A 24,383-nucleotide genomic window follows, 5' to 3' on the forward strand; every position below is an offset into this window, starting at 1 on the left:
CTAGCGCGCGAGTATATAATACAGAGAGTGAGGTCGAACCTGTTATTCTCGATATTGAAATTCTTGGCGTTGATGGAGGAATTGATGGTATTGTCGAGGTTCTCGGTGGCGGGCAGTGTCTTGCTATTGTGCTGCTGCTGCTGCAGCTGTTGCTGCGTCGACGACCTGGATGTCGTGGTGGTGCTGCTGTTGGTATCGGACTCGATGATGGCCTCGTTGATATAGCCGCCCGAGTGCGGCCTCGTCGTCGTAGGCGAGGTCGGAGTACTGCCACCGCTAACCAGCGGACAGCTGTCGTCCTCGCCGTTCAGGCCCAACACGTCACGGCCTCCTGCAAAACACAGACACATAAACACACGTGCGCGATGAGCGTGACGAGTTTGCTTTCGAGCGAGAGGGGAATCGACGCGTGTGATTTTCTTCGAACACTCAATTTCCACGATAAAAGCTCCTCCTGCTTTGTGCATATCGTAGTCCGATGAGAATAGAGTTTGCGGAGAAATTAGAGCGCGGCGCAGGTTTAAAGTCGACTTACCGGTGAGTCCCATGGCGAGTCGCTTGATGAGTGGCGGCTTGTCCGCGAGCCGCTTGTACGAGTTGAGCTCCGTGGGCGAGTTACTCTCGTCGCTGCTGGGCGTGCTTTGCTGCGATATGCTCTTGTTCGTCCCGCAGCCGTCCTCGCTGCCACTGTGCAGGGACGAGAGCACGTTGCCGAAGTTGTGCGACGGCCGCAGACCCGGGATCGTGTTCGGCGTCTGCAAAAAGGGAATGACGTGATTTTTTTATTTCGCTCTTTATTATAAAGAACTTTATATTTTTGTATTTTTCTTAGTCCTACCTTGACGCTGGACAGCCGAAGCGTGGGTGAGCCGGCGCTGCCGAGCTGGAGGTTCATGTCGTCGGCTGTGGGGCTGCTGCTCGTACTGCTGGCGTCGTCGCTGCAGCTGCCGCTACTGCTACTCCCCACTGCGGCCTTGTTGTTATTGTTGTTGTTGTTGTTGTTGTTGTTGCTACTGCTGTTGTTGTTATTGTTGTTATGAGCCGTGTCGCCGCCGACCAGAGACTTGTTCTGAAAGTCGAGAAAGACGATTGAATTCTTTCGTTCGATCTGGGTCATCGGCTCGACCATACGACCGACGCACGTGTGCTATACAGCTCACTCTCTCGTGACTCGGTTATGGTCGACGAAGCCGTCGGTGAATTTCCCGGTTATACCCTCCGGCGGCGAGAGATCGCGCTGATTAGTTTAGTCAACGATTGGTTCGCGTCTAATGGATTGATCGGATTCTGCGCACATCGAAAAGCAGCGGATAACGCGAGAGAGGCGCAAAATTATTTGTCCATGCACACATCGTAAATCGCGTTATGCCACACTCCAGACCGCGCTGTAATATAGCATTACACGCGGGCTTCTCTGCAGCGCAAACAATACACGCCGAGTCGACAAAGGAAGGGACGTCAAAAGACGGGCCGCAGGGAGAGAGAGAGAGGAAGAAGAATATCATAAGGCTCGCGTGCAGCCGGCGAAATGGAAAGCTCGCAAATTGCATATTAATAAAGCGTCCGTGCAGCGGGACGTTCACACTCCCCCGCGCGCGCGCAATTACACAACAATCACGAGCTGCAGCGCTAAGTAAACGCTCTGCCTCTCGGTGTCTTCTCCGGAAGCGCCGACGTTTTTCGCGCAAACAATTGCGCGTGTGTGTGCAGAGCGCGCGACAGGAAAAGGAGCTTCGGACTCCCGACACACAATAGACCCTACTGACACTCACTTTCTTTGAGAACTCCGATGCGCCTCGTCGTGCGGAACACGTCGTTTCGCTTTACTCGCGTCGAGCTCCTCTTCTTTTATTCGGTATACTGCACGCAAACGCTTCTCTAAGACGCGTATACATATACGCGCACGCGTAATCAAAATATACGCAAATAAGCATTCCTGCTGATGTATAACGGTTCCTTTGACTGCGCAGTCGTGAAAAATTAGCGTTCGGCCCGCGATTGAAAAGGGCGTTCGTGAATGGACGTGTATATGCGCATAGAGAGTGAATCTATAATTAGTTCGCGCGGGCAAAAGTTAACGCCGGCGCGCTGCATACAAAGCTGCAGCTGCTGCAGCGAGCGGGTTATGCAACGCGCGTCGCGCTGCGCGAAGTTTTATAAGGGGCCCTGTGTATGAATTTACATGCATGACTTTTCTCTCTTTAGATGAATGTGTATCGCGTGTTCCGAAGAAATTCTGCCAGTGTGTACGAGGGTATCGAGGAATTCCGTTATGCAAATATGCAAATGAGCGGCGATTGATTCGTGTGTAAAAAGGCGTAAAGTTGCCTCATTACGTGAGGCTCTCATATATGTGCCCATTGTTATGATCAAGCGGTATGGAAACTCCGTTACTTTTTCTCTTTCTCTTTCAAATTCCAGCTGTTACATACGTAAGAGTCTTTCGCTTCGGGTGTCGATCGTCGGTAAATGAATTTCACAACTTAAGCGAAAAAACTCACCCAGACGGCGCCGCCTCGAGTCTCCTGCTGCTGCTGCTGCTGCTGCTGTGGCTGCGGCTGTTGCTGCTGCAGTTTGCTGTCCTTGCGAAAGTGCGAGCCGGACTTGGAGCTAATCACATCTTGGAGCATCGGCTGGCGCTGCAGCTGCGCCACGTACGCCATGCGAAAAGCATTGCCGACGATGGTGTTCAGTTCCTCGGCCTGCGAATCAAAGGGTTAACCCGTTAGTTTGATTTCCTTCTCTCTGATGCGAATTAGCCATCGAAAAACAAATCGGACGCGCGACGCTATTTTGGGCGCTGCACATACATATAGGAGAGGGTCAAGAGCCTATATACTCGCCGGTACTCGAGTCTAATCAATTAATTGAGCCTAGACACACGGGAGATCAAAGGGAAACCGCCGACGTCAGGTGCAACAGCACTTCGGCGACTCGGATCGGATGTTTTGCGTCCGCGGGTAATGAGTGTCTTAATTAAGCGAGTTGCGCAGCTCTCTCGTAGGAATTCCCATCCGAACCGGGAGGAGCTGAGCTTATTTGCGATTTGCGCGGAGAAAGTATGTATATACATATCGGTCAGTTTAATTAGCTCTGATATATTTATACCGGCTGCATTGGGACTTAGTTATATTGGAGTAATAACGCGCGAAGTAGGAGATATTTTCTTATGGGAGAAGTTTTTACGAAGCGCATACTCGATTACAAAGTTTTATATATTCGCATATACAAAAAATAGAACAAAGAGCAAAGTATCATATACCTGTCGGAAGCTCACTATTTTGGAGCAGTGGCGCAGCGGCGCGAGCTTCGATTCGCGCAAAAATAGCGGTTCGTGACGGCGGCGCATTAAAGCTCAGTTTTGTCTATATGTACGCGAAAACTATAGAAACACGAAGTTTCGTCGGAGTGTGTAATCTCCGGATGATTCGGTTATTACTTTTTTCACATAAGCGTATAATAGAGGAGATACGATCGCGCAGCGGGTAGGAATGAGAAAAGGGCCGATTTATATTCGGAAGCTCTTATCGCCCGGCGATATCGGCAATTCAAAACACAAATTCGTGCATATCTGGGTCACTCGTTGCGCCGCACGCATACGAGCATTAATGCGAGAGATAATTTTACACTTTACGATCAAGCGGCGATCGTTTCAAAAGTTGGACAGTATGAAGCTACTCTCGAGCTTTGAAATCACGTCCGTAGAAAAACCGCTTCGGTGCATTACAGCGACGATGACGAATACCAAGCGACGCGTCGGACGACAGTCCGCTATACGTCGGCGAATCAGCTGTATTTTGAATAACAATGCGGCGTATAAAGCTTCCGGCATCGATGAATCTCCCGGGGCGATTCGGCCTCGATTACGCGAAATCATACGGTACACGCGCGTCTTCTCTCTACTGCGCTGTGTATAATATATACTGTTACCGGCGCTGACACCGCCGCGGGAAACGTATAATGTTTTACGCGACGGTGTCGAGTTCGCCGCTGTTTCGGACGTCCGGCTGCGACGACTTGACCGCAATGGATATCGCGTGTCGAGTCGAGGGATAGGCCGTTCTCGCTTGTATTCTTTGTCTGTCTGTCAGCTTCGTTCACCTGCTTCTTTTTTTACCGAATATCAGAGAAAGTCCAACATTTTACAACACAAATCGAGAGCGTTGTTAGCTGGCGGGAAAATTAAATTCACATCCGCCCGCCGACGAGTAGCACACGTATACGTAACTCGAGCTCGGCGAATATAATTTCGGTGTCAACTGTGCTGTTATCGCGTTGTTATTTTCTATTCCGGAATATAAAGCGCGAAGGAGTGCAGCAGCGAGTGTTTGAAAAATCAAATCGTGTCTACTCATAAAAATTCCCGACTCGCGAAACAATAAGACATCGCGAGCGAAGTGGCGATGGCGGCGCAGAAAAGCCGAGAAAAATGCATAGCCAAGAGGGCGTCAACGACGACGTTTTTCACATGCGAAAAGAGAGAGAGAGAGAGAAACGAGCCTCGGGCGCAGCAGCAGCAGCCGATCCCAGTCACGAGATATATGTATATATATACACTAGAGAGAGAAAGGGAGACAAAGCAGTCATCATCGCCCGGCGCGAATCGTCGTCGCCTTGACGTTTTGTTTTATGAGTTTTTCTCGCGGCTTCGAGAGAGGGAGTACAGTATGCATAGAGAGAGAGAGAGAGAGAGAGAGAGAGAGAGAGAGACGCAGGAAATTGAGAATACGAGGGTTGTCTCCCTCTCTCTCTCTCTTTTTATCAATTCCGGCTCTGATTGCGCTACGGCGTTGACGCTTTTTGTATCGCGGATATTAATCATCAGGAATGTAGGTGTATGTATGGGGGATCGTAATTAAAAGTCCGGAGTGTAAGTAAAAAAAGGGAACGATTTCCGAAAGCCGCGGCGGAAGAAGAAAATCTATATAGCTCTCGCGTGATTCCCGGCAGCTTGTCGCGTCTCTCTATCTCTTGCGCCTCCCTCTTCACTCCTCTTTTTTCGAGCGACATCCTCTTTCACCGCTGATGCACTGCAGAGGCGCACACTGCACATTGTCTGTGTATATATATATATACACACACACAGGCAGACAAAAAGAAGACGTTGCGCCGGGGGTGGGATATCGCGTCACAAAGCCGCACGTCGCGCGCCCGCTTTCTGCTGAGACTTTCGATCGAATAACTCTCTCTTTCGATCTTCGCTATATACTCTCACTGACTGCACAGCCGCGCCTTTTTTATTTCGCCCTTTTCGCTTTATGCTCGCGCGCACGACGTCACAGGAATGTCTCTGTCTAGTAGATAGGCGTATAGCCATAGACCTTTGAAGCGAAGTTTTTAATATAAGCTCGCGAGAGCTGAGCTGCGTTATTATTATGTGCGCGCGTGCCAATAATAAGAGCTAGTTCGTTTTTTTTTCTTCCTTTGGACTGTATTGTATCGATGTTGACGGACGTGTACCCGCGATTTTATTTATCCCGGGACGTCTTGCTTCGACGAGGTTTACGGCCGACGAGCGATGAGTTTGATTGAGAGCTCGAAAGAGGATGTTCAGAAACTGGAAAGATCGCTGATGCGATGAGTGTTATATGACTATCAAGTTTTATCATGACGGCGAGAAGTGGCGAATAATAGAACGTCGCGGATTTTTTATGGACCGATCGATTCGATACTGTGCGGACGTAATGGAATATTTCAATATATAGATAAAGAGATGGGCGGGAATAGAATCCCAAAGATTCAAATCCAGCAGTGTATAAAAAGAGAATCGTAGAGCTGTAAGAATACCCCTTTGAAAAAATAACGATCCGCCAAGGCGAAAGAAAATTATTCGCGACCGCTGGAAAGTTTCATACTCGGCTGCTGTACAAACACCGAGTGTGTCGAGAGCCGTGTCCTTTTACCAAAAAGACACACGTCACTACGATAATAGAAGTACACGAAGTAGCATAACAGGGAAAAAAACTACTGTCACCAGCTGTTCACTTCATAACATACACCACTGCACTCACCGACGGGCTGCCTATAAATATAACCTTCGCGTCATCGCGCGCATCCCGCATCTCCGGCTCCTCTAAAAGGGTTAACAACAAACAGAGCCGCCGCCGCCGGCGCGAGCACTTTGAATTTATTTACCCATCAGCATCGAGAGAGAGAGAGAGAGAGAGAGAGAGAGAGAGAGAGAGAGAGAGAGAGAGAGAGAGAGAGAGAGAGAGAGAGAGAGAGAGAGAGAGAACTAGGCAGGCTCTATGAGCCGAAAATAATCGTCATCGCGTAATCTCGCTCGCGTGCGTATGTATTTTCATTGCGCGCACGCGCCGAAAGGGCAAGAAACAGCAGCCGCGCGCGCGCGCTCCTCAGAATATTTATGCCCTCGCGGCTGCGGAACCTTTCTAAATGCAGACTAGCGCCCGCGTCTATCTCCTCCTCCTCCTCTCGCTTATTACGCATTCACGCGGGGCTCGCTCGCTCTGCGTGGGCGGACGGACGGACGGACACCTTTTCTTTCTCTCGCGCTCTTTCTCGCTCTTCCGCGAGAGCCGTATGAGCGCCTGACAACCGGAATTTACCGTTTCGCGCGCGCGAAGCGTACTTTTCCGTCTCTTTTCGGGGCAGGACCGCTTGTATCGGGTTATATCGTGGGTATTTCTTAATTGAGGCTTTAGGAGGCGAGACGACGACGAGGTTGGGATATTGAAAATTATCATCGGCGGCGATTCTTTTGACGCGAGGATACATGCGGGTGTAATAATGGAAGCGTCGTCGGCTGTAATTACCGGGGTTATTGATCCCCGGGCGCGCGAGTCGATAATTAAAATCGAGCCCGCGATTTTTGCCGCCAACAATTATAAATTATCCCCTGCATTTTATCCCATTTACGCACAGATTGCCGCGACCGCGCTAATAAATTGCTGTCTATACATGTATACACGTATACAGGCGCAAATCTCGGAGGCCGAAATATTTGCATCGATGTTTTACTGCAGATAAAAGAGGCGAAATTCCAGGGCTGCAGCTCCCGATATACGCGATAAATTCACTCGGCACCATAAATCAGACGTTTCATTTATCTACATCCGGCCCTATACTGCGTCTCTGTGTAATCATCGAATAAAGTCGCATCGGTGCGAATTTTCGATATAATTTTGGTAGATTAATAGATTCCCCGCGAAATGGCACGTGTTGATAACGAGTCTCGTTGTGGACGTTGGAAATAAAACGGAACCGGCCGTTTTATCATATACCCGTATAATTAGCATAGCTGTGCCGGTGCAGCAATTATACTAAATCGATGCGGAGGATTTTTCTCCCTCGACCCACGCGCCAACTGGAATTTTTCTCTACGAGGACGGGTGAATGGATCGTCCGCGGAAGTTGCAACGACGAGTGGGTGGACTCGCTTGATTGAGGAAAAATTTGTCCGGTTTCGTTCGACGGATACTTATTCTTCGTTATAGTCGACGCCGAATTTAGATCGTCGTATCCAAAACATAAGTTATGCGAGCTTTCCACAAGATTATCGAAAGCGACGAACCTACACGTCGTTAATTAAGACGAATCGGGTCCCCTAAAAATACACCCGTTCGAAAGCTACTAATTCCGTGTGAGTCTCGACCAATCGCCTATGACAAATCGTCCCTTATTGCAACACACCCAACGGGTTCTAAAAACCTTCTAAAACTGAATCCCCTGCAGCGCACCTCTGCGGACATTAATATTCCGATCGCGAGACGCGCGCATGACTCGTATTATACAAGCTCCCGAAACATTCGGGCTATCCGTATGCGGCTAATTGCACCGCGCGATTCGCGGAATGCAAGGCGTCCAGGTTCCATTGGGATGGGGGCTTATGATTCGCGGCTCGGCAATTACGACCCCCGCGATGTCCGGCTGCCGTCCAGCTCGTGTATAATTGAAATATCTCGATGCTCGCGGGCGCGCGCTCCGAGTGTTTTCAGAGAGCGGGCTGCTACAGTGCGATAAGACTCGTACGTGTGTGTGATTAATCGCTCGTTTCTCTCCTGCCGTTTTTCCAGCCTCGAATTTTTGCAGACGACGCGACGGGATTTACAATTCAAACTAAGCGGTCTCTGTTACATGCGATTCTTTCGTTAGTGTCTTTCTTCAACTTGTGTGGGTGACTCATTGGACGCGTGTTTAAATATCGCATAGACGTTCATTTGCATACGCTCAATGAACGGCCGGTATAAATAATGCATATTCTTGCGAGAGAGTCTTCGAAAGTGCGGCGATGCAATCGTTGCGCACCTCCGGCGTTATAGGTATATAACTTTCGCGCGCGAAAATCTCCGCACGAAATCGTCCGTATATAACGACAGCCGATTAACCGGCGAACACCTGTTTCCAAATCTGCGAGTCGTCGCTCTCTTCGGCAGCTGCAGCGCCTCCTTCACTTTCTCTTTTTACTCGCGTCCGGGTTCTTCGTAATCACGCGCGCTCGAGGTTTACAACGATTGATACAGCCCCAGCTCTCGTCGTGGCTGTCAATTAAGTCGGAGATATACAGTAGAGAGTGAGACGTATTAAAATAAACCGTTGAATCGCGCAAAACAAACGCAATCAATTCAGCAGCGTAGCGCATCTGGCGAAAAGAGCGACTGCCAATAAACGAAAACCGTTTTCTCCCGCTGCTGCTGGCGACTAAATTAAATCCCCGGCCATAATAAAAAAGCCATCAATCTCTATTTCGCTCTCTTACTCTCGTTCTCCTGAAGCAGCGTTCGCAAACAACCCGAGAGTATAAACACCGGGCATCGAGTTACGCTACGGGGGATCCACTCTTTCTCTCTCTCTCTCTCTCTCGGAAGCGAGCATTCCTCTCGTTTTCTCTCTGCGTCATAGAGCAACCGGATACCGACGGCCTTATCTTCGGCCTCTCGGAATCGCGGATTGTTCCTCGAAATACAGCTGTCGATCGTCATTCCAAGCTTTTGCTGAAAATTGCTGCGCGATTTTCAAATTATTGCATTTCGCGACTTATTTCTCCGAAGAAGAGCTGCGCAGCTGAGAATTCGTATCGATTTGAGCTTTCGTCTATAATATAGTCTCTCGGCGACTCTCTCCGCATACAACGCCTCGAAGGATAAATCCGAGGAGCTTCCGGCGTCACGCGTCGTCTCGTAAACGCGTCCCTTTATTTCGCGTGTCTTATTCCCCTGCTTTTATTATTCGCTCAGTGCTTTAAGTTGCTTTTTTTATCGCTCCATTCTAATGGCGTAAAATTTGCGTTAAATTTATCGTCCCTAGGAGGTAGATTGCGCGCTTTACTCTGATTCTATTTTACTCGAAGAACGCCAGCTTTAAAGCGAATCAAAAAATATATAAATAAACAGAGACCGCACAGTACACTGGCCGGACATAAATTCGAAGCGGCGTGTCGGGGAGGGCAGCGAGCACTTAGGCGACCGCGAAATTTAGGCAAACAGCGCAAGCCTATCGATGCCTGCACCCCCGCTCGTAAAATCGCGCGCGACCAAACCGCGCCGGGAACGCATAAAATTTTCAACGCTGCTGATCCGTAGCGTCGTAAACACATTCCTCTCGACTCGCGGACAGTAACGAGAGAAATTTGTGATTTTATGTAAGAATAATCCTCCTTAAAAAGAAATATAATCGAACATTCCCACACAGAGGGAGAGGAAAATCAGTGCAGCAGCAGCAGCCGTTGGCTGTATAATTCATGCGCACGTGCGTTGCATCCGAGCCCCCCCTACACACACACGCGCGTATCCTTTTTGTTCGGCGATCCGGCTACATATGGGCGCAGGTGGCGACGCGGCCGAGCCGTGATTGATTTGCCGGCGAGAGAGCAAGGTGCAGAGATGGGAGAGACAGGGCCATATATATACGTATATACGCGCGCGATGCACCTGCCTAATCGTATACCCTACACTGATGGGCCAGCTACACTGCTCTCGCAGCGATCCCACGGATGTGGGGTGTTTATGCGGTGTGGATGATCGGGTGACCGCCTGAATATATGGCTTTTTTCAAATTTTTTATGCTCTCTATATATACTTTCTCGTTTCTCGGACTCACGTGCATGCGAGAAGTCGGCTTGATCGGGTAGCGTGTAATGGGACTCACCTGTAACAGAGAAAAAAAGAGGAGCGATTAGACGGAGGCCTGTACATAAGTTATTCGAAACTTAAGACTAAGAAGAATAGCCTAAATGAAAAGTATGGGCGTATCTGAAATCTCGATCACCGATGACTCGCACCCCTGGAAATTCGTTAAAATCCCAGCGTCCGAGCCGAAAACAGCCTAGTTCATTTTTTTTTTGCTTCCTCACCGCCGCCCATGTGTGCGCGATTCCCCGTGTGTCTGCGCCGAGCTGCAGCAGCAGCAGCTGCAATTCCTTCCACTATCTCTACTCCCCTATCTCCCCCTACTCCCATCTCCGCACACATATGCACTCGAGCTCGCGTCTATACCCTTTTTTTTCTCTCTCTCTCTCTCTCTCTCTCGGCCAAAGATTTTTCATTCCAGCTCGGACTAGACGGGAAGAATTTCATTTCATCTCTCTCTATCTCGCCGCATGATGAACATCGGGATGAATTATGCTCTCTCTCTCTCTCTCTCTCTCTCTCTCTCAGCGCCGAGAGCTTGTTTTTCGCGATGCGCGCTTGATTATTTCACGTCGGGAAAGCCGCGCATCAGACGAAAGCTTGCGTCTGAAGTCTCGCGGAGCTGTTTCTGGCGGAACTCGATCATGCCGCTTTTGAAATTTCAGCCTCGAAAAACGCTGCCGCAAAGGGAGGAGGAAACAGCCTCGCTAAAAAATGCGCGAGCGAGCGCGGCGATAGAAAAGACGACGTATGTACACACGTACACGTATGTGCATCAGCGTGCGGCGGCGGCAGCAGCGGATGAAAAAGAGGAAGATACGAGAGAGAGAGAGAGAGAGAGAGAGAGAGAGAGAGAGAGAGGAGAGGCTGCGCGCGTGCGCCGGCGCGCCGTGACGGGCCACATTCCTCGCATTCCGCACGGTCACGGCCATATCTCCCGTTTCTCCAGATTTCCCCTCCTCTCTCGCCATGTGTGTATATGTGCGGAGTAGAGAGGAGGCTTCAATGGCACCACTGCGCCGCGCGCGATACACAGAGAGAGCAGAGCAGCCTCGGGAGCCTGAGGAGGGAGATTAAAGGGGGATGAGGCGCTGCGCACTGATTACGAGAGGCTCTTTCCTTCTTTCGCCCGTCGCGTCGACGTAGGTTACGTCGATACATCGATGCGTCTTTGCACCAGCTCTCGGCCGAATAATCACGCGCGCCGAAGCGAGGATTATGCGAGAAAAAAAGAGAGCCCGCGAGCGTAAAAAGCCTTATAAAAGAGAAAGCCAACTCGTCTATAAGCAGATAGACCTCCTCACGCGTATGTACAAGTAGTGTAGTGTATAAAGGAGACAATGAAATAGGAAGATGAAGCGCGCGCTATATGGACTCTCTCTCGCGAGGATGAAAGTGCGCGCGAGATGCGTATAAAGAGTCCGTGAAGTGTGCGCGTGTTCGCGCATATAAATTCACTGACGGGTTAGAGGAGGGGGCAGAGTGAGCTGGATAATGAGGCGACCTGAATGGCCGGATAGGATATGGGAGGAAATCCAGAGTGAGATCTTTTCTTTTAGTGCTGCCGCGCGGGAGGGGGGCAATGAAGGGCTCTTCTTTTTATTGCTTTTTCAATCTGCCCCTGTGCGCGCCCGTGTATACTTATATATATATATATATATATATATATATATATATATATATATATATATATACACACACACACACACACACACACACACACACACACACACACACACACACACACACGAGATGAGCCTCTCTTTTTTTCTCTCGTATACTCGAGAGCTGGCTTTTCTGCTGCATTGCCGTCGATTAATTTCGGATTAGAGGCCGCGATGAGCATCGGCGGCGGCGGCTTCTCCTTCTTCTTCGACGTCTATGGGATTATTGAGTCATTTGGGTCGGAGGGCTGGCGGTTGCGCAACGATATTTCAATAATGCGATTCATCACAAAGCCGCTCGATTTAAAACACAAATTAGCCGCGAGAACGCTTGTTGTTCGAGCTGTACGTATAGCTAGCCTCGAAGTAATTAAGCCACGAAAACAAACGAACGGTTTTGTGTACGGGCGAAACAAAATAGTCGATAGCCAGCCAATATCGGTTTCTCTCGCTATCGGGGTAAACTTCAATTCGAACCGAGTCTCATTCGACGTTGTGTATTTTTAGCACAGCTCGGTCTTCGCTACCGATTTTCGAGTATAATACGCGAGAATTTCGCGAGAGGGGATAAAACGCTTCCGTAAAATTCGAACGGTTCGCGTTCTGCGATACTCTCTCTCTATATAATCGCCTCTCTCACCTCGCGGCAGCCCGAAACTCGAAATTATAGCCCGGAGTCCGATGAATTTATGCAATTTCCCGTCCTTTCTAATCCGGGCCGTAAAAGCCCAGCTTCTCTCCCTGTAATATCACCGCCAGAAGAGGACGATTTTCGGTTAAGAATATGCGCAAATATTAAAAATGGTCGAATCCATGAAAACAAAAATAACGCACACTCCGATCGATTACTATATTTCGAAAAACAAATCTCTCGCGATGGCAAAGCGCTTTTTCATACTCGTCTAGCGCTGCAGACACACACACACATACGCGCGCGTCGTTTTCTACTTTTTAATCGTCCGCGCGCACGTCTGTGTCTGCGTTCAAGAGCCGGAAAATCGTTTGATCGAGAGAGTGGACCGCAGAGCGGCGCGCTTTGCTCGACCTTATGGAAAACTCGCCGAGGGAGAAGGGGCGAGAGAGAAAGCTCGACTTTGATCAGCAATTAGCGCCGCTGCGCACGATTTTGCAAAGAAAGGCTCGAAGGATGATAATAAAAGGGGGAAGATTGCAGCGAAATTAAAAATTCTCGACACGCTGGTATATAGTAGCCGATTGCACCGACGAGTGGAACAAAGAAGGAAGTCCAGACGGGCGCGTAGTAAATTTCAATAAAATACGATAGATAATTGATAAGCCTCGTGCTCTCGCACTAGTTTATATGCCCCCCGATAAGGGCCGCCGCGCTGTACGCTCGACGCGAAGATTTGTGCGCCACTAAACTTATCTGCGCGCATCTGCGCGCGAGCGACTTTACGAGGGATTTTTATATACGAGCCGGTATAGCGCCGCGTAAAGGAGAGGAGAGTATGCGTTGAAGATATAGAGTATATAGATGATCGGCCGATGATCGGGCGTGTTACGCGAGCCTCGGGCGCTATTCGAGCCTATTTGCCTTTAATAGGTGCGAGAGCTGAGTGAGATTGTAAATACGGGTGCTTGGGCAACTTCTCGAGACTCCGAGGATAGGAGAGCAGGCCGCGAGTTTTTCTATATTAGGAGTTTTGGAGGAACAGCTTCATCGTAAGCGAATGAAAAACGCGGAGTTGCCCAACAAGGCAGTTTTTTTTTTGGCAAAACAGCAGCTTCAATTTCGTTCTACTTATACCTGCGTACAGCTCGGAAAAACCAAACTCGCAAGAGTATATAGAGTTAATTCACCATCCATTTATCTTCCTGAGGTACTCGAGACAGAGAGGCCAAAGTGTTTTTCCTCCGATAGCCCGGCGGACTACAGTCCATCTATCGAGAGACTCTCACATGTGCAGTCGAGTTAACTCCCGAAAGAAAAGCCCGGAAAAACTTTGCCAATACGGGCGCACAGAGTCCCCTTGGCGCTCTACCCTCCTTCTCTAGATATTTTACCAAGTGTTTTTCTCGAGATCACGAGAGATGCGTCTAATCTCGAGAAACTTTTATTTTTTAACGCAGCGTTTACTGCGGCCCAGATGAAGTTCGCCGTAACGAGCTAAACGGGACACAAGTTCGCCGGACAAGGAGGCGATTCGCTATAGCCCTTCTTATTGTCCCGCAAACAGGGTTATATGCCTGCCGTAGTGGAGAGTCGCCAACAGCAGTTTCGGTGTCCTTTGCGGGGGGGGGGGGGGCAAGCGTAAACGGCTGGAATTAAGCTCGGTTATTTCGTCTGGGATGAGCCGACCGCGTTAACAGTCGCGAAAATGTATTACTCTCCGCGAAAATTCTCCGTTAGATATAGGATGAGAATTATCGATCGAGGCCGCGCGATACAATAGAGAGAGCTATGCCCAAGGGCTCTAGGTCACACACATGCATGAGGCGGACGCAGAAAAAAAAGTCCTCCTCTATTCTATTCTAAAACATTGACCCGCTTCTCCTCCTCCTCGAGAAGATGGCTCAAAAAGCAAGATTACCCCGCGGCACTGTACTGTGTGTAGAGTAAAAAGAGCACAATCAACTGGGAAAACTTTTCCACTTTTACACTCTGTCTCGCCGATAAATATTTACAGCCAGCTTAGTCCGACTCTTCACACACTTCAATCACTCGATGCTGCACCACGCGGCACTTACATTAGAATTCCAAATTAATTAGACTCGGCTGCCGCGCGGGCGCGAAAAAAGCTCTCTCCCTTCAATCAAGAAAACACAGCATGGTTGCGATTGTGCATGCCGGAAGCGCGAAAAAAAATGTGCGGAGGAGAGAGAGAGAGAGAGAGAGAGAAAAAGCAGCAGCAGCGGAGAGCACGTCGGGGCGGGCGATATAATGCCGGAATTACCTCGGGGAGATTTTAATTAAATGTGTGAGAGAGTTTCCTTTTTTCTCTCTCTCTCTCTCGCGGATGTAAACTCACGCGGAGAGAGAGAGAGAGAGAGAGAGAGAGAGAGAAGCCTTTTAAGGGCGACGACGTTCAGGGACTTCTGTATCTTTGCGCGTTTTTTGTCGCGCGCCTTTCTCTCCTCTGCTCTACACTGCGCTGTTTTCTTTATTTTCGTCGGCGGCTGAACTCGAGATTGGCCGTGTGCGTGTGTGCATAGGTCAGGGGTTTCGCGAGAGCTTTATTGTTTTCGCGAACTCGCGTTATTAAAATTTGCAGGGAAAATGAGCTACGGAACGTACGAGAGGCGTAATGAAGCTTATTAAATCGCATGGACGATTTCTTCTTGTACAAAGGAGACAAATTGTCGGTGCATTAGCTAAGTGAATGTACTCCGCGGTATAATCATCCGGTGTGTATTACGAAAAAGCGCTGCTGTGTCTGAGCTGATATACACTCGGGGGCAAAAATGTCGGATGTGATGTACTCTCTCGCTGCCGCTGCTACTCATTACGTTATACAGCGGCAAAAAGTAGCGCGCGCCGCTGAATAACGATTTCCTCTCCACGGGCTGATGTAATTCCCCGATAAGATCCGAATCGCGGCGGCGGGAAATTTTTTCGCGGCAACGGAAATTCGCGGAAAAGCGCGCGCGCGAGCGCTCCTGTCGGTGTTATATGTACATATTCATGGAGATTACCGTAATTACGTCAATCAGTCGCCTGTTTCAATTTTTCTTTTATAAAGTCAGCGCTGCGAGCCTAATAACAGGATGCTTTTCAAAACTAAATACCCTTATAGACGCGCTTGGCGGCGCTGTGTGCTTTTATTTTTTTTCTCCGCCGAGCGCGGCACAGTGTTCCGAGAAATTCGCGCCGGGAATGTCTTTCAATTACATCGGACATATTTAGCCTCTTTATGAGGGCTAATTTAATTTCAGGAAACTCGCCGTAAAGCTCGCCGAGAGAGAGAGAGAGAGAGAGAGAGAGAGCTGCGCCTTTTACGCGGCTATTTTGCGCCGGCTCTTTAACGAACGACATACATTGTGCTGTGCGGCGGTTCCCGATAAAAGAGGGAAGACGCTGTGCTTATTCTTGCTTTCGACTATTATACTGCTGAGTAATATTTCGATGATGACGACTGTTGCGCGCAATTACACTCTCGGGGATTCGTATATTTCTTAGAAGGCAGATGCATTTTTATTATATCAATCAAAAACTTCTTATTTTATGAATGGGAACTTGCAGCGCACAGGAACTAGTTTTTTTTTCTTCTACGCAGTGGAGATTACACCGGACGTAATTTATAGATACCGATAGTTGCTAGTCCGATAGCCCTAATACGAATTAATTTTTCTCGCGCGCATCCGTTCCCCATTAGAATATATCCAGCCTCGCGTCGTCGTAGCGAGGACTCATTAGCTGAGTGCATATTTGAATCTCCAGCCGGATTCCTAATCAGCTGGGCTGCGGCCGAGTCTGGCGCACAAGAATCCCGGAAGAATCCCTTCGAAATAAATTTTCCCGGACTACTATACTCTCCGGCGGCGGCGCTATCTAACCCGCGACAAATGAAATTTCCCGCAGCCGCACAATCTCGCTCCTAAATTCGAGAGAGAGAGAGAGAGAGGCTCCACCTTAAAGTGCTCGGCGCGGGGAAAATCCTTCGGCGGCCGGCGTAATTAAGCCCGCGCGTCGTGAGAAAGAGCCAACGATAAGCTCTCTTCCTTTCCTATTCGACTGGATTTTTCGGGAGGGAGCTGAGCAAGTGAGTCGGTCGTTAATCGACGATACAGCTCTCTAATGCGATTCACACTTTATTATACGGCCTGCTTCGATTTTACGACGTCTATTCCGGGGGATATCTAATTAACGATCGTCGATAAATTTTTCACGAGCTGTATCGCACTTCGTTTTTGAGCCCGAGAAACTCGTCGTCGTCTTCGAGAGGAGTGTCCCCCGTGCACCGGTTCTCGATCTTCGCGCGTGTAATCGGCACCGGAAAGACAGCACAGCCGCACGCGCATTCCAGGAAGTCATTAACCACCTCACGCCATCCATCTTTGCTCTGGCTTGTGTGTGTGTGCTGACGGTCTATTAATAGCCGCACGCGTACGGTAGGTGTAATAAGCGCCGATCGCTGATTAAATCGCGCGACGCTCTTTTGTGCAACAGATCTTCATACTCGACTCTTTGTTTTGCTCGAAACGGGCGGGGGAGGATGCGCCGATTCGCTCTCGCGATAGGAGTTTCTCGATGCGCGACGTTGGATTGATTAGAAATTCAATACGAGGATATTCTTGGGGGTATACTTATCGGCAGTTTCGAACAGATTTGGTCCGATGTAGAAGCAGCGCGTTGCAAACCGTTTTTGAGAAAATTTAAAGCGCCTGTAGACAGCTTATACGTAATGCACAAAAGAGATCTCCGCACGGCAGCTTTACACGCTCGGGTAAAGGGAATTTTTAGTTTACGATTAATTAGCATGAAATTCGCGGCTTTTGTGCTTTACTCTCTCTCTCTCTCTCTCTCTCTCTCTCTCCCTCTCTCTCTCTCTCTCTAGCGAATATAAGATGCGCGCCAGCGGAGTTTGAAACTCCGTTTTGTTGCTTCAAAGCACAAGTTGCTCCGCAACTTCTCGCCACGGGTTAAAGCAATGTATATTTTTGCATTAATTTAATACACAGAGCGACGGGCGGTGCTGTATCTCTTCGGGCTTACAATATCGGGACGAAGAAAAATATCACACCGCGCGGCGGCGTTCGGTTGAAGAGGATCGTATGGCCCATAAATAAGCGGCTAAACCGCGCACAATATAATCCGAGAAAAAGCATAGAGAGCAGTGGGTCACAATGAGCCCTCGGTCCCATTAAACACGCTTTAATGGGACCGAAATTCCGGCTAGACGTGCGACACCCCCACAGCGGAGAAGTCAACCCAGAAAGGAACCCCGCGCACACAGAGTATATGTATTCGTTCCGCCGTGTGTGCTCTCCCGCTCACCCGAAGAAGCGGTGATTTTGGAAAGAGCGAGGCTCTCTCGAGTGGACCCTCTTGAGAAATAGGAGCTTTTCAGCCGAGCCGAGTCAAAGGGAGGTAAAAATGCGCGCTTGAAAAGATACGTTCCGGGAACAACGGCCTTGCTGTATACACATGTGCCTCGGAGAGAGAGAGAGAGAGAGAGAGAGAGAGAGAGAGAGAGAGAGAGGCATGGGTCCCGAATATTGCACGACGAGGATCGAATGGAGAGTGAATGAGCGAGGATGACAATAGTCCCGTAGGGAGACTCTCCGCTGCCGCCAATTATTCTCTCATGCTACTCGGCTCGTCGATTTCACGTATTTTTCCACGGAATCTTCTACATCACACTCCCGGTCTTCTTCTTTTTAGGACCCCTGCTTTATCAGAGAGAGAGAGAGAGAGAGAGAGAGAGAGAGAGAGAGAGAGAGAGAGAGAGAGAGAGAGAGAGAGAGTGATTTTTTGTGTTTTCCAAGAGGCTTTTGTCGGGACATGCCCTCGCGTGGTTTTGCGGCCAGCTGCAGCTATACTTTTCTTCTCGCTCTCCCTCTCGTCGTTATCCCGCGGGGGTAAACATTTAAGTGGTGTTCGGTTACCGGCGCTACAGCCCTGTGGCTCTTTAATGCGATTTCCATTGGAACGGTAAACTTTGCTTGTGTATTATGTGAATCAGTCGCGTACCGTTACACACACACACACACACACACACACCCGATAAAATATACACGTGCTATAAAGTTATCAAACATCAAACGGCTGCACCCGTCGCATACTTCTCGTAAAACCCGGAGTCACGACTTTCCCAGCAACTGCAGTCCTCGAAACTCTTCGGCCCGTGCCGAAGTGTATTCCCAAAACGCGTAAAAACGAAGAAGAAGAAGAAAAAAGAACGAGCGAGTCGAACTCCGGCGCCGTATTATTGTCGACTCCTCGGCGGGAACTAATGCGTTATTGAAGAGCTACCAGGTGTAACTTATGCCCTCGCGCTGCATACGCGCTTTTAAGATCTCGGGACACACGCTGGCTACCCTCGAGACGAAGTGGCCTCGACAATGGGCTTTGTGAATTCTCGGCTGGCTATATAGTGTGTCGAGTGGATTTTCAGCTGTTCAGCGGCCAATGTCTTCGTTTGGGCACGCATCGAACGAACGATGAACTTGCGAGATCCGCCGCGCTTTATTGTAGTGACATCCCCTGTTGAATGAACTGGATTTCCTCGCAGAGTCGAGGGTGTAGTGTAGTGTATTATAAAGAGGTTCCGTGTGTATGAACTCGTGCGCGGGAGGATGGATTTTCGAAAAAGGGATGATGGATCCCCGTGATTCATCGCGGAAATCATTCCGAGAGTGAGAATGACTCGGTGAAAGGGAAAGTTACAATCGATCTCGCGCGCTGAGATGGAAGAATGTTCCTCGAGTCATTCGGAAAAAGCTGTTATATGCCATGTAAGACGTATACGTTCTGTATTCATGAGAGACTCGAGTGTAGGAGATTTTAAAAATGCATTAGACAGATAAGGTTTTCACCCAGTGAAAACAATCGATATTCCAGGAGATCCGCAATCTCGGCGCCGCCGATTATTCGAGTCAATCACACTCCAGCGGTGGAGGAAAAAAAACAAAGGGAAGACGCCGACGTCAGAGAGAGAGAGCAGAGACAATCGGAAGCGTCTGCGGCAGAATTGGGTTAGCCGCAGTTCCGCTACGTTTTCGGCGTCTCCCCCTTTATCCGCAAGGCTATTTACATCCCACGCCGATGTGTAATCCAATCGAAGGGAAATCGAGATCGTAGTCTTCGTCTTGCAGTCGATTGATTAGGAATTCCTCGAAATCTCATTTCGCGCTTGTAAAATCCTCGAAAAACGCTACTATCGATTATGATAAAGCTGATGATCATCGATGCGGGGGGTCTCCGATTGTTCTCTAATTGAAAGATCTCTTTTCACACGTATACAACGGACCCGTATATTTGATATGAATATTCCAAGGCTCGATATGCAACGCCATCAGCCGCGAGAATCTCGACACTCAATTAAGGAAAAAAGAGAGGAAGGAAGTACCGTTAAACCGATATATTCCCCCGAAAATCACTGACAGCTCTATAGCTGCAGCACATACGAGCGCTCTCGAAACGCACACCTCGGGCGAAAACTTTCGCCGCAGGTATAAACAGATTAAAAGCCCGATAGTAGCGGGAGAGGAACTCGATCGATTCGTCGAGGAGATGTACAGCGCTGCACGCAGGGGGATTTCCCGCGGTGGCCACCTCAAAACGGCCGCGGCTGCAGCCGCAGGGACTCGAGAGCGAGGGAGAGAAGCAGGCAACACTTTTACCTTTTACAACGTGTGAAGAGAATCGCGCGATGCATCGCGTACACACATGGTATAATAGCGTCAGCGGGAGGTATACCTACACACACACACACACACACACACACGAGGATTTATTCGTCTAACGAGCTTCACGCGAGAGATTGTATAAAAAAGAAACGGCTGCTCTTGCGTAATCAACCGTAAAATTTTATTACAAAACCACGACGTACTCCACTGCACCGCACAATACTATCTACTCGAGTTTCGGTAATCTCTCGCTGCTGCTGCTGGCATAGGCCTCGGTATATGTATATACCGGCGCTGGTTCTAATCTCTTAATCACTCCCCTGTGCCCCCTTCCACATACCCAGACATACGTGCAGCAGACGAGGAGGACAGGACGAACAGAGCTAGCGCGACTGTGAGAAAGTGACTTTCGAGTGCCGTCCGCGAGGCCGATTTCTCTGAAAGGCTGCATCTGCCCTCCGAGACACTGTGCCGGGCGTGCATGTGTGTCGCTGCGCAGGTGATAAGATAACGGGCCTAGGGTGTACATACACGTATACGTATAAGGAGAACCCGTGCAATTGGGTCGTTGCTGCTTTTGGGGCTTTATAATTCTCGGAAGTGGATTTTTTTCGGCTACGCTACCGCGAAACGTTTGTTACTCCGGTTTCGTAATTTTGGAGAAGCGAGAGTTTTTTTACCGGTGCCCGTGTGTGTGTGGGTAAATCAAGCCTAATTTCGCCGTCGTTACTTCACGCTTTTTTAATTCGCCCGAAAAAAACAAGGAGGAGAGAGAAATTACTCCAATTAGGCTGATTACTCGGGTGTAAAAGCGCTCCGATTGCCAAACGGCTCCAATTACCACCACCACACGTACACAGGTCGACGATTGTACTGGTATAACGTAAAAATTTCACGACGAGAGAGAGGGAGAGGGAGAGAGAGAGAGAGAGAGAGAGAGAGAGAGAGAGAGAGAGAGAGAGAGAGAGAGAGAGAGAGAGAGAGAGAGAGAGAGAGATCTACTCGGAATTTCATCGCGCGACTTCTGCTGACACGTAGCTGGCTCGCGGGAAAAATTGAAATCTCCGCATGAATAAGAGAATTTTCGCATTAGTTTTAGCGCCGCTGCAGACAGAGAATTATCGCTGCACTCCAGAAGATTGCGACTCGCGCCGGCGCGCGGTAATTCATCCTCTAGAGAGTGTGTGAAAGAGGGAGCGAAGCAGTGTTTTATTTCGATTCAACGCATATTCGACGATGCGAAGCGGCGATCTTTCGTAATGACGAGAGCGGACCTGACCCCGGCTACAGCACTCTCAGCGCGCTGCTCTACACACTCGCTTATTAAACCGAGCTCGCGAGAGAGAGAGAGAGAGAGAGAGAGAGAGCACTTGAAGCGAGCATCGCAGCGCGGAAATTCCAGTAGCTGACCTCGGCATCGATCGCGAAAGAGAGAAAAAAGCCCGCGGCGGCGGCAACAAAACGCATCGAACAGAGAGATAGTGAGAACTCCGTGACCCCGAATCGGACGGGCTCGAGAGCAAGAGAGAGAGAGAGAGAGAGAGAGAGAGAGAGAGAGAGAGAGAGAGAGAGAGAGAGAGAGAGAGAGAGAGAGAGAGAGAGGTCAGAAGCATAGTGCTTTTCTCATCGTTTCGACGATCAAGGGGTCACGCGAGAGAAGAAATCCGCGATCGATTGCTCCCGCTGCTGTGTAATTTCAAGTGCGCGCAGGTATGCGCTGCTCTTTTCGACGATTTTGTATAATGACGTGGAAAGAAGAAGAAGACTTTTCCACCCTTTCGTGCGCGCGCGCGAGGATGTATTTTAATTGCGTGGAATTTCGAGCGGGAGCCGATGCGTTGTAATGAGTGGGAAGGTTTCACTTTTCGCGCTGGAATTAACCGAGCTAATCGTCCTCCCTCGAAAATTCATTTTCCCTCCAAAAGCCAAGGTATCAATCGATGAACATCCCGCTTAGCAGCGCAGCGCAGAAAGGATCGCGAGAAAGCGAGCTGCCTCTTTCTCGAGAGCCGCTGCTGATCGTACTCTTTGGAAGCGCGCGCGCGAGAGAGAGAGAGAAGGTACATAAGAGAGGAGAGGCATCCACAGCGGCTCGGTATACGGACCTGAGGAATGCGCTCGTCCGATCCCACGGCTTTGCCCCCTCCCCCTCCCTCAGCTCTCTCTCTCTCTCTCTCTCTCTCTCTCTCTCTCTCTCTGCAGCAGCAACAGCACAACACACTGAGCGAGAGAGAGAGAGAGAGAGAGCCGCGGTGCGGCGGCCGCCCCTCCCCTGCGGCTGCGACGACGACGACGACGACCGAGACGACGACATAGCAAGTATCTCGCGCTCTGCCCCTCTAACTCGCCGGCGAGGCTTTTCTCCGAGGGCGAGAGCTCCTATGGCTTCTTCGAGTATACCGAAGCAACGACGACGCTGTGCATGTGCAATGATGATAATACACGCGAGAATAATATTCTCGATAGCGCTGCACACGCGCGTAAAATCTCGCAACGTCTCCATCGCGCAAATCTGCGCGGAGAGGCTCGTTACGCTCTCGGCACACAGCTGGCCAGCTCTGCCTCTCCATATAATACTCGCTCTACTCGCGCAAGAGTAAAGACGCGAACACTCGCCTTTTACGCCTGTGCAGCAGCGGCATAGTGTCGTAAAGGCGGCCGACTTCCGCGCCTCTCTCTCTCTCTCTCTCTCTCTCTCTCTCTCTCTCTCTCTCTCCTGATGCACTTATCTTCGGAAGCTGCGACACGACTATCGTTATAAGTATGCGAGGAAGAAGAGGCAGTCGAGCGTTTTACGCTACACTCGAAATTGCGTTGGTTATACGGCAGTCTATTCTTCCTCTCGTATGGTTTTTATCGGATTTTAAAGCACCAGAAGAAGCGGGGGGAGCAGGCGCAGGCTGTGATCGATTTGAGGAAGCCGATATGCGCGGGGACACTCGAGAGCATTAGGCTGAGTGTCTCGACGCGGGTGTTCTTCTACCTCGAGTGCTGCAGCGCGTATTGTATTATTATAAGCCGCTTACGCGTTCGAAAAATTCATTGCTTATCGCCAGCTCGTTAAAATTCCAAAGCGCATTCCGCGCAGCCGAGAGAGAGAGAGAGAGAGAGAGAGAGAGAGAGAGAGAGAGAGAGAGAGAGAGAGATTGCGACACTGCCCGCGCACTTACTTTGAGTTTCTGCGTGTGTCCGCACCTGCAGCAGCAGTAGGACATGTAGTCCGGCAGCGGCGGCACGATCTGTAACTGTTGCGGCTCCTTCTGGGCCCTGACCTCGTCCCTCCTCTGCTGCTTGGCCGGACTGTGCTCCTCCACGAGTTTCCTGTAGTGCACCTTGAAGCTCGTCTTGGCGCCGGCCGAGGAGGACGAGTTCTGATGCGACGAGGAGGAGGAGCCGAGGTTGTTGTTACCACCGGCGGCAGCCCTGCCGATCCGACCCATGATCGCGGTGAAGGCCGCGAGGGTCCGGCGCCGCCTTGCGAACCTCCTCATTCCGCGCTGTTGCTGGCGGGCCGCCTTGACGCTGGACGGCGGCAGTTCGCTGCACTCGAGCGCACAACTCAACGGCGAATCGTGCTCCGGTCGACACATGCACTCGCGCTGGCTCAGGGACGATCGCCGGGCATTACTGCTGCACTTGTGGTGCGCCGCCGCTGCTGCTGGAGCTTTTTTCGGGCTGATGTGACTGCACGTCCTCTTCTGGAGTTTTCTGGACATAGGAACGCTCTGGACACTCGCGCGCTCTACTGCTGCGGTCGGGATCCTCGCAACGAGCCGATCATCGCGCCGATCGGCCGGAGATATTTTGGTCCTGGGAGACTAGAAGGTGACGGCGATGTCTAGCTAGCACAGCCTTTCTCTCCGCGAGCGATCTCGAGCGGAGAACCGGTTGGAATTTCGAGATCCCGTCTCTGTGCGCGTGCTTCGAAAGGAACGAACTCGCGAGATCGGTATTGCACTCCGAACGATCGACACTTCTCTCCGCATGCACATACACACTGGCGATTAGGCGCGGCGAGAACTATCGCGATGAAGGAATTGTGATCGGTAACTCCGGCGCTCGGAAAGTCGGCCGATCCGGCAGCAAGCGCGGAGAGAGACTGCCGAGCGGTGGCGGCGAGACTCGGAAGGAGAGCGGCCCACACGGCTCTCTCTCCCTCTGCAGTTCGTTATAGCCGCAGCAGCAGAGAGTCTTAGCCCCCACCATGGCGCGTGTATACTGTACACGAGAGAGCGAGGGGCCGCTTTCTTGCCGGCTCGCGCGCGCGGCATTGAACACGTTCAACGGCAGCTGGCGAATACCACCTCTTTCTTTCTCTCTC

At 50.2% G+C, this 24,383-nt stretch overlaps 1 protein-coding gene across 8 annotated transcripts in view; it reads right to left on the reverse strand.

Moving 5' to 3' along the window:
- LOC100120785 (homeobox protein 5) overlaps positions 1 to 24,383 on the reverse strand; it is a 168,334-nt gene that overhangs the window by 6,342 nt on the left and 137,609 nt on the right. For 6 of the 8 annotated variants that reach the window (XM_032598274.1, XM_016984407.3, XM_016984408.3 and 3 more), the window contains 4 exons: positions 2,502 to 2,702; positions 839 to 1,069; positions 536 to 755; positions 40 to 331 (listed from right to left, as the gene is read on the reverse strand). In XM_032598274.1, coding sequence (XP_032454165.1) covers positions 40 to 331; positions 536 to 755; positions 839 to 1,069; positions 2,502 to 2,702 — 944 coding nt within the window. Of the gene's footprint in view, positions 1 to 39; positions 332 to 535; positions 756 to 838; positions 1,070 to 2,501; positions 2,703 to 10,059; positions 10,108 to 23,232; positions 24,189 to 24,383 lie in introns of those variants that run through there. The other 2 variants (XM_031927670.2, XM_031927671.2) reach the window with 2 other exon arrangements.

This window comes from Nasonia vitripennis, chromosome 3 (genome assembly GCF_009193385.2).
Source record: "Nasonia vitripennis strain AsymCx chromosome 3, Nvit_psr_1.1, whole genome shotgun sequence".
Taxonomy (NCBI): Eukaryota; Metazoa; Arthropoda; class Insecta; order Hymenoptera; family Pteromalidae; genus Nasonia; species Nasonia vitripennis.